At 43.1% G+C, this 15783-nt stretch overlaps 1 protein-coding gene across 1 annotated transcript in view; it reads right to left on the bottom strand.

Annotated features, from left to right (window-relative positions):
* LOC146986723 (protein polybromo-1-like) overlaps positions 1–15783 on the bottom strand; it is a 44301-nt gene that overhangs the window by 7813 nt on the left and 20705 nt on the right. Inside the window, exons 17-25 of the mRNA XM_085777869.1 lie at positions 13689–13918; positions 11751–11962; positions 11173–11358; positions 10105–10262; positions 8740–8991; positions 8000–8145; positions 4025–4182; positions 3491–3674; positions 1279–1480 (exon numbers count right to left, since the gene is read on the bottom strand). Coding sequence (XP_085633995.1) covers positions 1279–1480; positions 3491–3674; positions 4025–4182; positions 8000–8145; positions 8740–8991; positions 10105–10262; positions 11173–11358; positions 11751–11962; positions 13689–13918 — 1728 coding nt within the window. The remainder of the gene's footprint in view (positions 1–1278; positions 1481–3490; positions 3675–4024; positions 4183–7999; positions 8146–8739; positions 8992–10104; positions 10263–11172; positions 11359–11750; positions 11963–13688; positions 13919–15783) is intronic.

Raw genomic sequence — 15783 nt, 5'->3', positions numbered from 1 at the left:
AAATTCACATAAATATCGCGATATCTTTTTGACGATTTTTAAATCGATTTTTTTTTGAAAATCGATTTTTTTTTTTTGAAAATTTTTTTTTTGTTTGAATTTTTTTAAAATATTGTGCAATGTGCATTTGTTCGCCTTTTTTACATCCAGAGAGTCCAGGTTTTGAAAAGGGTTTAAGTTCACTTTATAATGGAGTATGTTAATTTATAGGCTCCTACAGTGTTTGTGTGCAGATAGATGTTAAAAATGCCTAATGACTAAAAATCATAGAGAGAATCGGCAATATCGTAGAATCGCAATTTAAATCAAATCTCCATCCAAAAGATCGTAGAAGAATCGAATCGGGAGAAAAGCATATCGTCCCAGCCCTAATGATTATTATGCATTAATTAATTTCACAACACTATTAATGTGTAAAATCAAATATAGTTAAAATATACATTACTAATTATAAAATATTCTAAATATCTATTAAAATATGACCAATTATTAATCCACCAGGGGAAGTATTTGAAATATAAGTCATTAATTGTCTTCGATACCAAATGTTTATGTTAATTTCAATCTTTTTTTTAAATTACAAATGACACTCTAGCATTTAAATTCCTACCAATCCAATGTTACGTTAGGTAAACGGACCAGTATCTGTGCATTTTACTTTGGTGCACATCTGACGACACGGTTCATACATGATCTTTTTCAGAAAGTGACGGTATTTAGGAATCTTTGCAATCAATTAATTGTGGCGTTTAATACCGCGATTAATTGTGAAAACAAGTAATTGTGACATCCCTAGCTCAGATATGTTGGTTCACTGTAAAAACTCTACATCTTTCCAAGAATATTTGTCTTATTTCTTGTTAAAATGTCTCATTTCTAGTCAAAACTAATCTCTTTCCACTTAAAATAAGACTCATCACCTAAAAATGAACTTGTTTTTTGATCATTTTCACTTGTTTCAAACTAATTTTCACTTGAAATAAGTAGAAAAATCTGCCAGTGAAAGCAAGTTTTTTGTGTTTGTAATAAGAAAGAAAAACTTGCTCCACTATCAGATTTTTCTACTTATTTCAAATGAAAATAGACTTGAAATAAGTAAAAAGTGTCTAAAAACAAGCTACTTTTTTTTTTTTTTTTTTACGTATAACTATGTATGTATATGTATAAATATACTTATTTTAGGTATAATGAGATTTGTTTTGACTAGAAATAAGACGAATATTCTTGGTAATTGAGTTTTTGCAGTGTTTGTGGAGACGTTTGTTCTGCTCTGTGGACCTGTGGAGGCGTGTAGGGGAGGACGTCCATGTCGCTGGACATGGACGTCTGCATCTGAGGCAGCGACTGGTCGCCCAGCTCTCCGTCATCGTCCCCGAGGTCCTCCAGCTCCTCGTCCGTCATGTCGGCGAACTTGGCCTCCAGCTCCTCGATCTTCTTGTCCAGCAGAGGAGACGGCTCCTTCTGGGGAACGATGAGCTTCCTGCACAGAAGACACACGTCATAAGATAAGATAAGATAAGATTACACTTTATTGTCAGATCACTCTGAAATGTGTCTTGTCTCCCATGACGTCCAAGGTTTCACACAAATAATAACAAAATACCAAAAACATACATTTACAAAAAAGCATAAATGTTACCCTCAGACGTCACATTTAAAGAAAAACACAAACTACCTCCCAACTCCATTCACAACATAAATCCAACATTACAAAGTGTCTTTAGTGCAACACCCAGTGCTCAGTCTGTACATGAACCTGAGGGTCGACTTAGAGACCAAACTCTGATTTAACAGTTTGACAGACTGAGGGACAAAAGAGTTCCTCAGCCTGTTCAGTCCAGCTGGTGGAACTCTAAACCTTCTGTTTGATGGCAGAAGCTCAGACCTGTAATGATACACGTGTCGAAATCGAAACCGCGACACTCTAAGAAACGAACCTGTGTCGCCAATGAAATAGCAGAACCGCGACACACCCATTCCAACGCTCATGTCTGTTTTTCTTCTTGCTTTGCCCCCTGGTTTTATGGCACAGACGACAAGTTTGTTTCCTAAACTTAAATAGTCTCCACAATGGAGTTATGTTCTGTTTATTTGTTAACAGTACTTTGTTTGAGAAAAGAGAATAGTTTCTTTGTTTTTAATTTATTATTGTTATAATAAGGGCTGGCGACAGACCGCCGGTGAGCACTGTGACAGCGGTGATACGAATGTGCTTCCACGTCGGAGTCGAGGTCGGAAGAAGTCGCTCTTGACAAGGAAAAAAAGTAGGGACCTGTCGTGCCGTGTAAAAAAAAAACTGACAGCGAGTGAGTGTCACGACTTCCTGTATCTGGCCCTTCAAAGTAAAAGCCCTATAGCCTTTCATATACAGTTCAGTCATATTGATTTTGACTTAATTTTGACAAGACACAGCTCCAAATGTTTGGGTTTTTTTTTCCTGCGACCTAATGTTTTTTTGGTCGACTAGTGCTTGGTCGACTATTTGGGTGAAGTTATAATTGTTATTGTTATATATTGTTGTCATAATAAATAATCCAGTTTTTACTACCAAAATCTCTTCTTTTGTTAACCTTAAAAAATTAGAATTGAATCGAACCGTGGGTCAGAAATCGAGATATGAATCGAATCGTGACTTTGGTGTATCATTACAGACCTACAGTCCATCATGCTCCGTCTATCCAGATTAACCATCATCCATTAAACTGGAGAGCAGATGATGCTGACCAGCGTTTACAGCCGTACAGAAAGTATTCACACCCCCTTCTTCACCATTTGTTATGTTGCAGCTTTGTGTTAAAATCAACCAATCTACACTCACCATCCCATCATGACAGCACAGACACAGGATTATAGAAACGTTTGCACAATAATTAAAAAAAGAAAAACTGAAATATCACCTGAACATCAGTTTTCAGACTCTTTGCTGTCGGTCGTTCAGTTTCTGTCGGTTTCTTTTATCCATCTTTGAGACTAACCCTCATCAAACTCATCAAATACACAATCCAACAACTCCACAACGCTCTGGTGGACAAGTTGTGAGCTGCACATTCACCACGCTATGAGATAATAACACAACGTTACCACACAGAGTTGTTTTAGAGGAAAATTCATGCAAAACCAGCTGATGCACGTTGCCTTCAGGGACAGTTTTTCATCAACAGTCTCTGTATTTCCCTCTAAAACAACTCTGTGTGGTAACGTTGTGTTATTATCTCATAGCGTGGTGAATGTGCAGCTCACAACTTGTCCACCAGAGCGTTGTGGAGTTGTTGGATTGTGTATTTGATGAGTTTGATGAGGGAAACCAAGAAATCCCATAATGAGCCTCCGTAGCGTAGCTCTGAGCAGCTCACGGCTCTGCTCCGCCGTTCTAAAAGCAGCTTGCACCGACATTTAAAGGTAACGAACCTACTGCTATGACTATAGGGATTATGGTGATGGGTCAGTTTGACTAAATGTTGAACTATCCCTTTAAGCTGTGTGTAGTCACCTGAAGTAGTAGGTCTCGTCCTCCACCACCTTCCCCGACAGAGAGAAGCGCTTCAGCCCCTTGAACTTCTTCATCTGCTTCTCGCTCTCGATGTAGCGGCTCTCACAGAGCAGCACGTTGTCCTCGGCAACCTCGGTGGGACGGCACGACAGGTAGTCTTTAAAGGACGATACCACGCACTTCCCTGTGGAGGAAAACATGGCTCAGCGCACGGAGTGAACACATTTACACTGTTACAGAACAACAACACGCAGCTTCACATTCACACTTATCTAGTCTTATTTTAAGTGGAAAGAGATTAGTTTTGACTAGAAATTAGACAAATATTCTTGGAAAGATCTAGAGTTTTTGCAGTGCACTACATAGTGGATGAAATTAATCACGGAGAATTCGAACAACACTACAAAATGGCGAACACACTGTATAGTTAGTGGACTACATCTGTGATAGGAGGAGATTTACTACACAGCCACTGCTACAGAACAACACCACGAGGCAGCAGACGGCCATGCTTCAGCGTCTGTGACTTGGTACCGATGATGCAGGTCATGGGGCAGGTCTCCTCCAGGTTGCTAAGGAACACCTCCTTCTTGTAGAACATCTTGGTCGGCTCGTGCTCCGTCTCCTCCGGGTGGATGAAGATGGGACCGAAGAAGTAGCCCGCTCCGTCACGCATCCACATCTTCTCAATCCTGGTCCACACAAACGTTAAGACATCAACAGCTTTAGACACAACACCGTCGCTCCATGTCTAGGGATGGGTATCGAAAACCGGTTCCTCTTCGGAACCGGTTCCAACTTGGATCAATTCTTGGAATCGTGTGCGTGTCTGCTTTAACGATTCCCTTATCGATTCCGTTTGGTTCAGAAACCCGCGCATTAATTGATTAATGACGTTACGTGACGTTACGTTAAAATCAATCTTCATTATAAATGAGGATGCTTAGTGTTTATATCCACATGTCACCGTTTGTTCTCCCAAAATAAAGTTAGTGTGGTGTCTGCGTGGAGCAGCTGCTGACAGATGCAGCTGACAGTGACGTTTCTTCATCACTAACCTGTGAGCCAGAGCCTCCCTCCGGTCCTCCCTCCCTCACGTCGTGAGGACAGGACAACGTCTCCTGAACAGGCTACATGTCTATTCTTTCTGTTTTTCTCTCTTCATTTCCAACCACCTCGTTTCAGGTTTTGCTCGTAGCCAGGTGAAACGGTGCGCCCTGTGTCTTTTCTCTTGCGCGCTCTCTCTCTTTCGCTCGCTCACTCGCTCACTCCGCATAAAAACGAACGTTATGAAAACAATAACTAGTGAGAAGATACAGATGCATAAAAACTATGTAATGGAAACATTGTCAAATTCCTCCTGTGAGCACAGCTGCCCCACAGCCACAGTGGTCTAGTGTTAACCTGTCCAGGCAGGTCGGTCCTGGAGCCATTAATGCAGTGTTTTCAACCTTGGGGTTGGGACCCCATGTGGGGTCGCCTGGAATTCAAATGGGATCGCCTTAAATGTCTAGTAATTGATTAATTTTTTTTTTTTTAACTAATTATTTTTCACAATCTTAAACAACTATATTCTTGATATATTCACTTTCTTGAATATAAATCAAGATCAAATAAAATGCAGCATATACAAATATCTGAGCTTGCTCATCTTGATTGAGGGTCACCAGAAATTTGTGATGTCAAAAGGGGTCATGAGCCAAAAAAGGTTGGGAACCACTGCATTAATGCAAACAAACCCATTTCTCTTTTATTCCCTCACCCAATGAGAATCGATAAGAGAATCGATAAGGAATCAAATCGATAAGCAATATCGATAATGGAATCGGAATCGCTAAATTCTTATCAATACCCATCCCTATCCATGTCGTACAACCATCAACATCTCCTGATAGGAGTTTTAGTTTAGTTTAGTTTAGTTTATTTAGCACAAAGTGCATTGAACACTGTAGGGCTGCCCCGATTACAACATACCGTTGAGTTGTTTCCGATTACGATTACACACCCCGGACGCAGCACAGCAGCAGATCGTAAGTGAGGGTGATGTCCTGCACTCCCGGATTAAAAAACATCCTAGAGGAAACACTGGTCTGCTCCATGACTATACTGAATAAATGTGCCTATTCAAAATCATTGTGCTAATATTTCAGTGTGCACTCTGCTTTATCTGTCTATTTTCCAGGTTAAAGCAAACTGATGTGGCACAGTTTTTCCCTCCAAAAAAAAAAAGATAATTTAGAGGAATGAACACCAGAAAGAGTATCTGAAGAATTTAAATAAGAGAAGTGCTCAGAAGTGTTTTTTTGTAAATGACTAATCGTCAACCAAAAAATAATCGTTTGATTAGTCAAAAAATTAATCGTTAGACTAATCAACTAATCGGAAAAATAGTCGATAGATTAATCGGGAGAAAAACAATCGTTTGGGACAGCCCTAGAACACTGTGCAAAGGAGGGAACGAAGCCCTCGTTGGAGCTTTACCCCGTCAGTCTGTGTGTGTTAAGCCTTTAACCCTGTGTGTGTGTCAGTGTGAGTGCAGTTCTCTACCTGCCCACTCGGTGGCGCACCAGTCTGTGTGTCAGTGTGAGTGCAGTCCTCTACCTGCCCACTCGGTGGCGCACCAGTCTGTGTGTCAGTGTGAGTGCAGTCCTCTACCTGCCCACTCGGTGGCGCACCAGCCTGTGTGTGTGAGTGTGAGTGCAGTTCTCTACCTGCCCACTCGGTGGCGCACCAGTCTGTGTGTGTGTGTGAGTGCAGTTCTCTACCTGCCCACTCGGTGGCGCACCAGCCTGTTTGTGAGTGTGAGTGCAGTTCTCTACCTGCCCACTCGGTGGCGCACCAGTCTGTGTGTGTGTGAGTGCAGTTCTCTACCTGCCCACTCGGTGGCGCACCAGCCCGTGTCTGTCAGTGTGAGTGCAGTTCTCTACCTGCCCACTCGGTGGCGCACCAGTCTGTGTGTGTCAGTGTGAGTGCAGTTCTCTACCTGCCCACTCGGTGGCGCACCAGTCTGTGTGTGTCAGTGTGAGTGCAGTTCTCTACCTGCCCACTCGGTGGCGCACCAGCCCGTGTGTGTCAGTGTGAGTGCAGTTCTCTACCTGCCCACTCGGTGGCGCACCAGTCTGTGTGTGAGTGCAGTTCTCTACCTGCCCACTCGGTGGCGCACCAGTCTGTGTGTGTGTGTGAGTGCAGTTCTCTACCTGCCCACTCGGTGGCGCACCAGCCTGTTTGTGAGTGTGAGTGCAGTTCTCTACCTGCCCACTCGGTGGCGCACCAGTCTGTGTGTGTGTGAGTGCAGTTCTCCACCTGCCCACTCGGTGGCGCACCAGCCTGTTTGTGAGTGCAGTTCTCTACCTGCCCACTCGGTGGCGCACCAGTCTGTGTGTGAGTGTGAGTGCAGTTCTCTACCTGCCCACTCGGTGGCGCACCAGCCTGTGTGTGAGTGCAGTTCTCTACCTGCCCACTCGGTGGCGCACCAGTCTGTGTGTGTGTGTGTGAGTGTGAGTGCAGTTCTCTACCTGCCCACTCGGTGGCGCACCAGCCCGTGTGTGAGTGCAGTTCTCTACCTGCCCACTCGGTGGCGCACCAGCCTGTGTGTGTGTGTCAGTGTGAGTGCAGTTCTCTACCTGCCCACTCGGTGGCGCACCAGCCCGTGTGTGAGTGTGAGTGCAGTTCTCTACCTGCCCACTCGGTGGCGCACCAGCCCGTGTGTGAGTGTGAGTGCAGTTCTCTACCTGCCCACTCGGTGGCGCACCAGCCCGTGTGTGTGTCAGTGTGAGTGCAGTTCTCTACCTGCCCACTCGGTGGCGCACCAGCCCGTGTGTGTCAGTGTGAGTGCAGTTCTCTACCTGCCCACTCGGTGGCGCACCAGCCCGTGTGTCAGTGTGAGTGCAGTTCTCTACCTGCCCACTCGGTGGCGCACCAGCCTGTGTGTCAGTGTGAGTGCAGTTCCCTACCTGCCCACTCGGTGGCGCACCAGTCTGTGTGTGTCAGTGTGAGTGCAGTTCTCTACCTGCCCACTCGGTGGCGCACCAGCCCGTGTGTCAGTGTGAGTGCAGTTCTCTACCTGCCCACTCGGTGGCGCACCAGCCTGTGTGTGTCAGTGTGAGTGCAGTTCTCTACCTGCCCACTCGGTGGCGCACCAGTCTGTGTGTGTCAGTGTGAGTGCAGTTCCCTACCTGCCCACTCGGTGGCGCACCAGTCTGTGTGTGTCAGTGTGAGTGCAGTTCTCTACCTGCCCACTCGGTGGCGCACCAGCCTGTGTGTGTCAGTGTGAGTGCAGTTCTCTACCTGCCCACTCGGTGGCGCACCAGCCTGTGTGTGTCAGTGTGAGTGCAGTTCCCTACCTGCCCACTCGGTGGCGCACCAGTCTGTGTGTGTCAGTGTGAGTGCAGTTCTCTACCTGCCCACTCGGTGGCGCACCAGTCTGTGTGTGTCAGTGTGAGTGCAGTTCTCTACCTGCCCACTCGGTGGCGCACCAGCCCGTGTGTCAGTGTGAGTGCAGTTCTCTACCTGCCCACTCGGTGGCGCACCAGCCCGTGAGAGCCGATGTAGACGCAGTCGCCCACTTTGAGCCACAGGTTGTTGTAGCAGAGCTGCTCGTAGTACTGACAGCCGGGCTCGCCGTGGGCCACGTCCAAGCTCACGTCCTCCCGCTCCTACACACACACACGCACACACACACACTGCCACTACTTAAAAAAATCCTAGAGGAACACTGCACATAACAACTGTTTGCACTTGAAAAAAAAGAAAGGAATATTTCATTTTATTTATATTATTTCAACTTTAAATTTAAATTTTAGTTTTAGTTTTTCAATTTGTGGAAGAAGAAGTTTATTAAAAGCTCATGCTTACATCATGCATGTAAAGAGTTATAATAAAACATTTCAAAATGTGCATGTGCATCTCATCACCTAAAAATGAACTTGTTTTCAGATCATTTTCACTTGTTTCAAACTAATTTTCAAATGAAATAAGTAGAAAAATCTGCCAGTGAAAGGAAGTTTTTTGTGCTTGTAATAAGAAAGAAAAACTTGCTCCACTATCAGATTTTTCTACTTCAAGTGAAAATTTGCTTGAAAGAAGTAAAAAGTGTCTAAAAACAAGCTGCTTTGTATGTGATGAGTCTTATTTTATGTATAATTAGATTTGTTTTGACTAGAAATGAGACATTTTGACAAGTAAGACAAATATTCTTGGTAAGATTTTAAGTTTTTGCAGTGTAGAAACAACCATCCCCGTGTCTTCACCTTCTCCACAATGCCGTCGGACATCTTGCTCTCCTCCGTGGTCTCGGGCGGCTTCTCCTCCTGTTTGGGCGCGAACATGGACGCCACGCGGACGACGGGCAGCGGCAGCTCTCTGGGGACGAAGCGCACCGAGCTCAGCGGCATCGTCCACATCTTGATCTTCTTGAAGGACTTGGATTTGGCCGAGTAGCGCGACTCGCAGACAAACACGTCCTCGGCTCTGAAGCCTTCAGGGTGAAGTTTGAAGTATTCCTTCAACGCAAACACAACGTAAACACAACGTTAACACACAAACATTAACACACAAATTAGACCACGGACCCCCATTGGACAAAATTTTGAAGCAAACACCAGAAATACACAAACAATCAATGTACGTTTAAATTAGGCGTACATTTCTTTTGAAAGATTATAGAGAAATTTCTGGAAAAAAAGTGGTACAATTTCTCCAAAAAAGTTGAAACATTTCTAGAAAAAAAGTGGTAAAATTTCTAAAAAAAAAAAAAAAAGGTAAAAAGTTTTTTTTTAAACTGAGAAAAAAAGTGGTAAGATTTCGCAAAAAAATTTAGTAAAATTTAGAAAAAATGTGGTAAAATTTCTGAAAAAATTATAGAAAGATGTGGCAAAATTTCTCTCTCAAAAAAGGGGCAAACAATAAAACAAAAAGGGGTAAAAAAAAAATTTGATAAATGAGAAGAAACTAGGAAAAAGCGGTAAAATTTCAAAAAAAAAAAAAAAGAAAAGAAAAAAAAAGTCAAACAATAATTTAAAAAGTGATAACATTTCTGAAAAAAAAAGTTAAAAAAATTCTAGGTAAAAGTGGTAAAATTTGTAAAATTTCTCAAAAGAATTCTAGAAAAAATGGTAAGATTTGGCAAAAAAAATTTTGAAAAAATGTGGTAAAATTTCTCAAAGAATTATAGAAAAATGTGGCAAAATTTCTCTCTCAAGGGGCAAACAATAATACAAAAAGGGGTAACATTTTGAGAATTGAGAAGAAACTGGTAAAAATTACTCAAAACAATTCTAGGAAAAGTTAAACAATAATTAAAAAAGTGATAACATTTCTGGGGGGGAAAAAAAGTGAAAAAATTCTAGGAAAAAGTGGTAAAATGTCAATAAAAAGTAGTGGAGCCCCTTGAACCCTGTCAACCCTCCCACTTTGAGAACCATTGACATTTACTTTAGTTAGACAGTATATATAAATATACTGAAGGGTAAACTGAAGTATTTATGTATTTCCAGTGGTATACTGAGTAAACCTGAGTATCACATAGACTACACCACTGTGTTGTTGGTGTTGTTGTTTATACCTGACTATCTACACCACTGGCACCGACACAGGAAGGAAACTGAAGCCGTTACCTTCACGAACATCACCACACATTTGCCCAGGATCTTGCTGACGGGAGCTTTGTTGTAATAGTCGCTTTTAAAAACTTCCTTCTCCAAGAACTTCCTCGTGGCGAGATGGAAGGTTTCGTTGGGTCTGTAGAACCAGCAGCCGTACAGCCACTTCTCCCCTGCAGCGACCACAGGAAACAACAACAACACACTGAGTTAGATCAGACGTCAGTCGAATGGAGAGAAGCTTCTCAATTAATACATTAAACTATTATAAATACGATTTTCTGCCTCGGCGCTGGTCTCAGCTCCTATCAGAAAAAGAAGCAGACCGTGGTCGTCGTAAGGACTTCCTGAACAGTTTGATATGACTTTGGTGTTTCTACTGTAAATATTATGGAAATACCTGTGAGTTATAAACAGGCGTCCGTTCTGCTTCTCTCAGAAAATCTTTGTATTAGAGTCAATGAGGAGCAGAGACAGACGTGGTCGCACTGAGAGGCTCACAGTTTAGATTCTGTAAGTCCCTCTGCTTTGTTGAGCACATTGTGAGAGACAGAACAAGTTTGTCTACAACTGTGGAAAAAAGCATGTGTGTAGAGTGTAAACTATGGCCGTGAACAGCGTGGAAAGAGAAAAGTTTCAGACAACTTCTCCCACTCTAGTCAATGACCCATTATAATCTCAACATTTCTCCAAAAATGGTCATTGAACAGTGATTGATCAAAAACTATACTACCTATCGACGCGTAGATTTAAATAACAATAGACAAGACTTGTGTCTACATTTAAGTTTAAATTGAGTCACTAGGTGAAAGTATGCCGGAGTAGTAGTTGTTTGAAAAACTCCAATAATTTCTCTTTTTAACTCTTTTTTAGGTTTGTCCCATTCACTTCAATACTAAATTGTTCTCAGTTTTCCTCTACAGATATTTCCCAGCTGTAGGGGCCAGTGCCTCGGTGCGTTTGCCCCGTGGCCCTGACAGTGTAGATGTTTCTCCTCCTTCCTATCTAAACCAGACCGTTAGATGGTCTGTGGGTATTTCCTATCTAAACCAGATGTTTGTGTTGTTGCCTGGGTGAACTGACCGGTGTCGTCTTGCCACAGCCGCTCTATGTAGATGATGTGCGGCTGCAGATTCGGCTCGGCCGGCTCCACGTACACGTAGTCCCCTACGTGGTACATGCTGTCCTTGAAGCTGCAGTCCTGGCTGTACGTCCGCTGCAGGCTCGACTGCCACGAGCCTCCCACCGAGTCCTCCCTCTTCTCCGCTTCTGGGGATCGAACAGGCGATCAGTGGATAAGATAAGATAAGATAAGATTACACTTTATTGTCAGATCACTCTGAAATTTGTCTTGCGTCCCATGACGTCCAAGGTTTCACACGAATAATAACAAAATACCAAAAGCATACATTTACAGAAAGCATAAATGTTACCCTCAAAAGTCACATTTAAAGAAAAACACAAACTACCTCCTAACTCCTCACAACATAAATCCAACATTACAAAGTGTCTTTAGTGCAACACCCAGTGCTCAGTCTGTACATGAACCCTAGGGTCGACTTAGAGCCCAAACTCTGATTCAACAGTTTGACAGACTGAGGGACAACAGAACAGAGAACAGAGACCACAGAGCTAACGACACTAGAGCAGCAGCAACATACCCCTCTTCTCCTCCTCCCTCTTGATCTTGTCCTCCTCGAACTCCTTGGGCAGCTTCTCCTTCTTCTCCTTCTCCACGTCGCCGTGCAGGTGCTTGGAGGTGTAGCTGAGCGCCGGCGACATGAGGATCTCTCCGTTCTTACACAGCTCGTCTCTGATCCGGATGAAGAACTGCTGCAGCTCCACCGCGTCCTCGAAGATCTCCGAGTCCGTCCTGCAAGAAACGGCAGCAGCAGCAGCAACAGCAGCAGCAAGCGTCAGACTGAACTCGTCTGAAATAACAGACCCATGCACCTGTCACCTCTAGAGATGCAACTATTAATCTATTAATCAATTATTAAATTAATCATCACCTTTTTTGTCGAATCAAATGAAAAAAAGCTCCAGATTCTCTGCTTCCAGCTTCTTCAATGTGAATATTTCTGGTTTCTTTGTTCCTTTATGACAATAAACTGAGTCTCTCTTTGGTTTGTGGACAAAACAAGACATTAGAGGACGATGTCGTCTGCTGGTTTGAGAAACACTGATTGATGTTTTTAACATTTTTTTAACATTTTATTGACCAAACAATAATTGATTGATCGTTTACATAATCGACAGATGGATCGATAATGAAAATAATCATTAGTTGCAGCTCTAGTCGTCTCAATCAATCAATCCATCAATTTGTTTACTTCGGGCATGTCAATTTAAATCATCATCATCACACTTCATCTTAGTTCAGTAATACAATACACATGGCCGAAAGGGAAAGCGGGAGAAGCTAAAGCTGATCTAGTCCCGCCCCCATTACGCACAGAATAAAATCTTTATCATAATCTTTTCTTTTATCTTTTATCTTTTCTTTAATCTATATTTCTCATCGTCTAACTAGATGTTTGGTATTGATGTATTTCAACCACCTGCTGCTACCTGCTCATCTCCACTGCTGTTGGGTTGCTGCTGAGTTTTACCATGTGGGTCAATGACATGATGCATCCCAGTGTCAAGTGGTGAAACCAGCACATTTTCATAAACATCTGACCAAATACAGGAAAATAAACCTGCACTCAAATGTGGAATAAATGTAATTCACTTATTTTGCAATGCAACACTATGTTTCTGGACATTTCTTTACATAATTTGTCACATTTTTCACATTGTTTTAGGATAAATCCTGCTGAGTGTTGCAACAATTCATTAAAATGCAAGTGATGCATCAAAAAATGTATTTCAATTTAATGTTTTCAGAAGAAAGTATATTTTTTATAAGTTCACTTGTAGGTGGATCAAATATCTAATATTGATTATTCTTTTGTCATTTTCAGGCCATTCAGTTTGACTTTTGTTAAAAAATGGTGCAAATGACATAAAAACCATCCTCAATACAAAATGTACATTTAACAAATCTGATGCTTTTAAAACCTTGATTTATTTTTATTCATTTAAAAAATAATAATTTGTCACTGACCCATGTACTTGTTCCTGTATTTGTTGGGAGGACATGAGTCCTTTATCTTCTTTTAATTTTTTGGTTATGTGGGAGATTATCTCTGGATTATCTTGTTCTATGTATTTAAGTGATGTAACATTTGTATTATTGAGGTTTTAATGGTAAACTGGTGTCTGTTCTTCATTATCTGGAGTCTGAGGGAGAGGATTTATATTTTCATTAAATGAGTTAAAGTTCAATTGTTTATTTTATTTTATTTATTTGTTATTTGGTTATAATAGTTTTGCGTATTGTCTTGTCCTGTGTGTTTGTTTTTCACCCGTTTTACACACTTTTACACTTGTATTGTTTCCTGCTTCATGTTGTTTTATCACCTGTATTGCACTATGGATATGAATAAAAAAATTAAATTAAATTAAAAAAAAGAGTTAAAGTCGATCAGTATTGATCAGTCTGGTATTGATCGGTATGGTATTATGGTATTGATCGTGTATAGATGTTCTCTCACCGGTGCAGCCTCCGGGCCTTCTCCAGCACCTCGAACATGTGATCCTGGAAGACGTCCAGCCGTTTGTAGCGGCCGCGGTCCACGTTGCCCCTGACGACCTCGAAGTCGAGCCGCGGCTTGTCGGGGTTGGCCGGGTCGAGGGCGGGGATCTCGGCCAGCGAGTCGCTGTAGCAACGGCCCTCGTCGTCCTGGTGACCGAGCACGGAGACGAAGAGGCTGCGGACCAGCTCCTGGATGCAACAAGGCCGTAACCATGGCGTCAACATCCCTCTCTTTCTATACATACTCTATATATATGTATATGTATATGTAAATACTGTATATATATGTATATGTACTGTTTCTATACTGTATATGTATGTATATATGTAGTATATGTATCGTACTGTCCGGACTCTAAGCCGCTACTTTTCCTGCCGCCCCGGTGTCCCAGCTCTCGTCTCTGCACCGCGACACAAACATAACGCGCTCCGTAACCTTTAAGCCCCTGACACACCGCCACGACGCTTCCCGACGCGTCCCGACGCAGACGGCTTTGGCCGACGAGTCTGTCGCCTCTCGTCAGGAGAAAGGAAAAAGTGAAACACACTGTGACCGCCCCGACTGCCGACCAGAGCGACTGAGTGGCGAGGACTCCCCCATAGAAATACAGACCCATACAGACCAGAGGCAGCCCTGCTCACTGTTCATTCAAACAAACTAATGCCACTGCCACAGTTAATTTCATCAATGAGACCAACATTAATCTCCCCAAAACAATTTAACCAGCCACGTGTTAACAGCGCTAAAGCCGAAATTAAAACAGTTTTTAGCAGCTTACTGCTGTGGCTCGGTTGCCGCGAATTGGCGATTGAGAGTGAGGAGTTGTCGTCACAGCTCAGAGCCCCGCCCCCCTTCTCCGCCATGATGGAAGGATTCCGGTGGCAACAGCCTTACTAGTCTATGGGCAAAACAAAATCGTCTACTCCGTAATTTACTGTTTTACAATGCCTGGAAATCACTGCTGTGTTAAAAACTGCTCCAGTGATTTACTTTCTCCTTATTCTTTCTTGTAATTTGTTGATCTGTTGGCGCAAAAAAGAGCTAGAATTTAGTCCGTCTCTGTGCTGTTCTGATGACGTTGCCCCTGGCAACCGATAGCGTCTCCTTCCATCATGGCCGACCGGACTGTAAAAAGCTCAAACCCCGCCCAGATTAGACCAAATCGGCACGTGACTCCTCACTCTCAATAGCTGATGCTAATTTCTGTTAGCCCGTCTATGGTGTTTTACATTACACGTTAGCATTAAGCTAGCGGGCTTTATATGCTTAGTTGTGAGCTGTGTGTGTTTTGAACGTTGTTTCAAACTATGTGGGTTTGATTGAACATCTTTGATGTTTAAATATATATATATTGCTGCTTAATATATTGCTTTACTCCTCTTTTTATTTTGTATACCATTTTTACTGTAGGACAGGCTAGGACACCGTTTGTTTACTGTGGTCACTTCCGTCCCTCCCACACACCGCGCTGATTCGCTTAGGGCACCGCCAATCAGAATCGCCATAGCTAGCACACAGCCAATCAGAGTACCCGACGAGTCTACTCTCCCGACGGCCGACGAGTCCCGACTGAGCATGTTCAATCGGCCCCGACGAGATCCGACAAGAGCCGAGGCTCCCCGACGGAGAGGAACACACCAAACAGACGAGCTCCCGACGCCGTCCGACGAGGCCCGACGCCCGACGGTCGGCTCGGTGTGTCCCTGGCTTTAATCTCTTGTTCATGACGGTTAAGACGACACAAACACACACACCGTAACATTGTATACTAGGGATGCACATGCTTAACTGTTTAACCGTTAACCGATAACAAGAACTTTGATCGATAAATACTATCGGTTATTTTTTATTAGCTCCTCGTCAACTCATGGGGGCGTGTCGACACGTGCAGAGTTCACTGCCTTCAGTCATAGTCATAGTTCGCAGCAAAAAGTTCCACAGGAGGACTGACAGTATGTGTAGGGCAGCTGCAGTGAAGGAAGATCAGACAATAAATGTAACCTACACGGACATAGATGTGCATCACCTGTAACTACGGCGCTGCAAAAATAAA

This window comes from Trachurus japonicus, chromosome 5 (genome assembly GCF_045865225.1).
Source record: "Trachurus japonicus isolate A0001 chromosome 5, Traja_1.0".
In the NCBI taxonomy this organism is placed as follows: Eukaryota; Metazoa; Chordata; class Actinopteri; order Carangiformes; family Carangidae; genus Trachurus; species Trachurus japonicus.
Note: the sequence above shows the minus strand (reverse complement) of the source record. Positions and strands in the feature narration are given on the sequence as shown.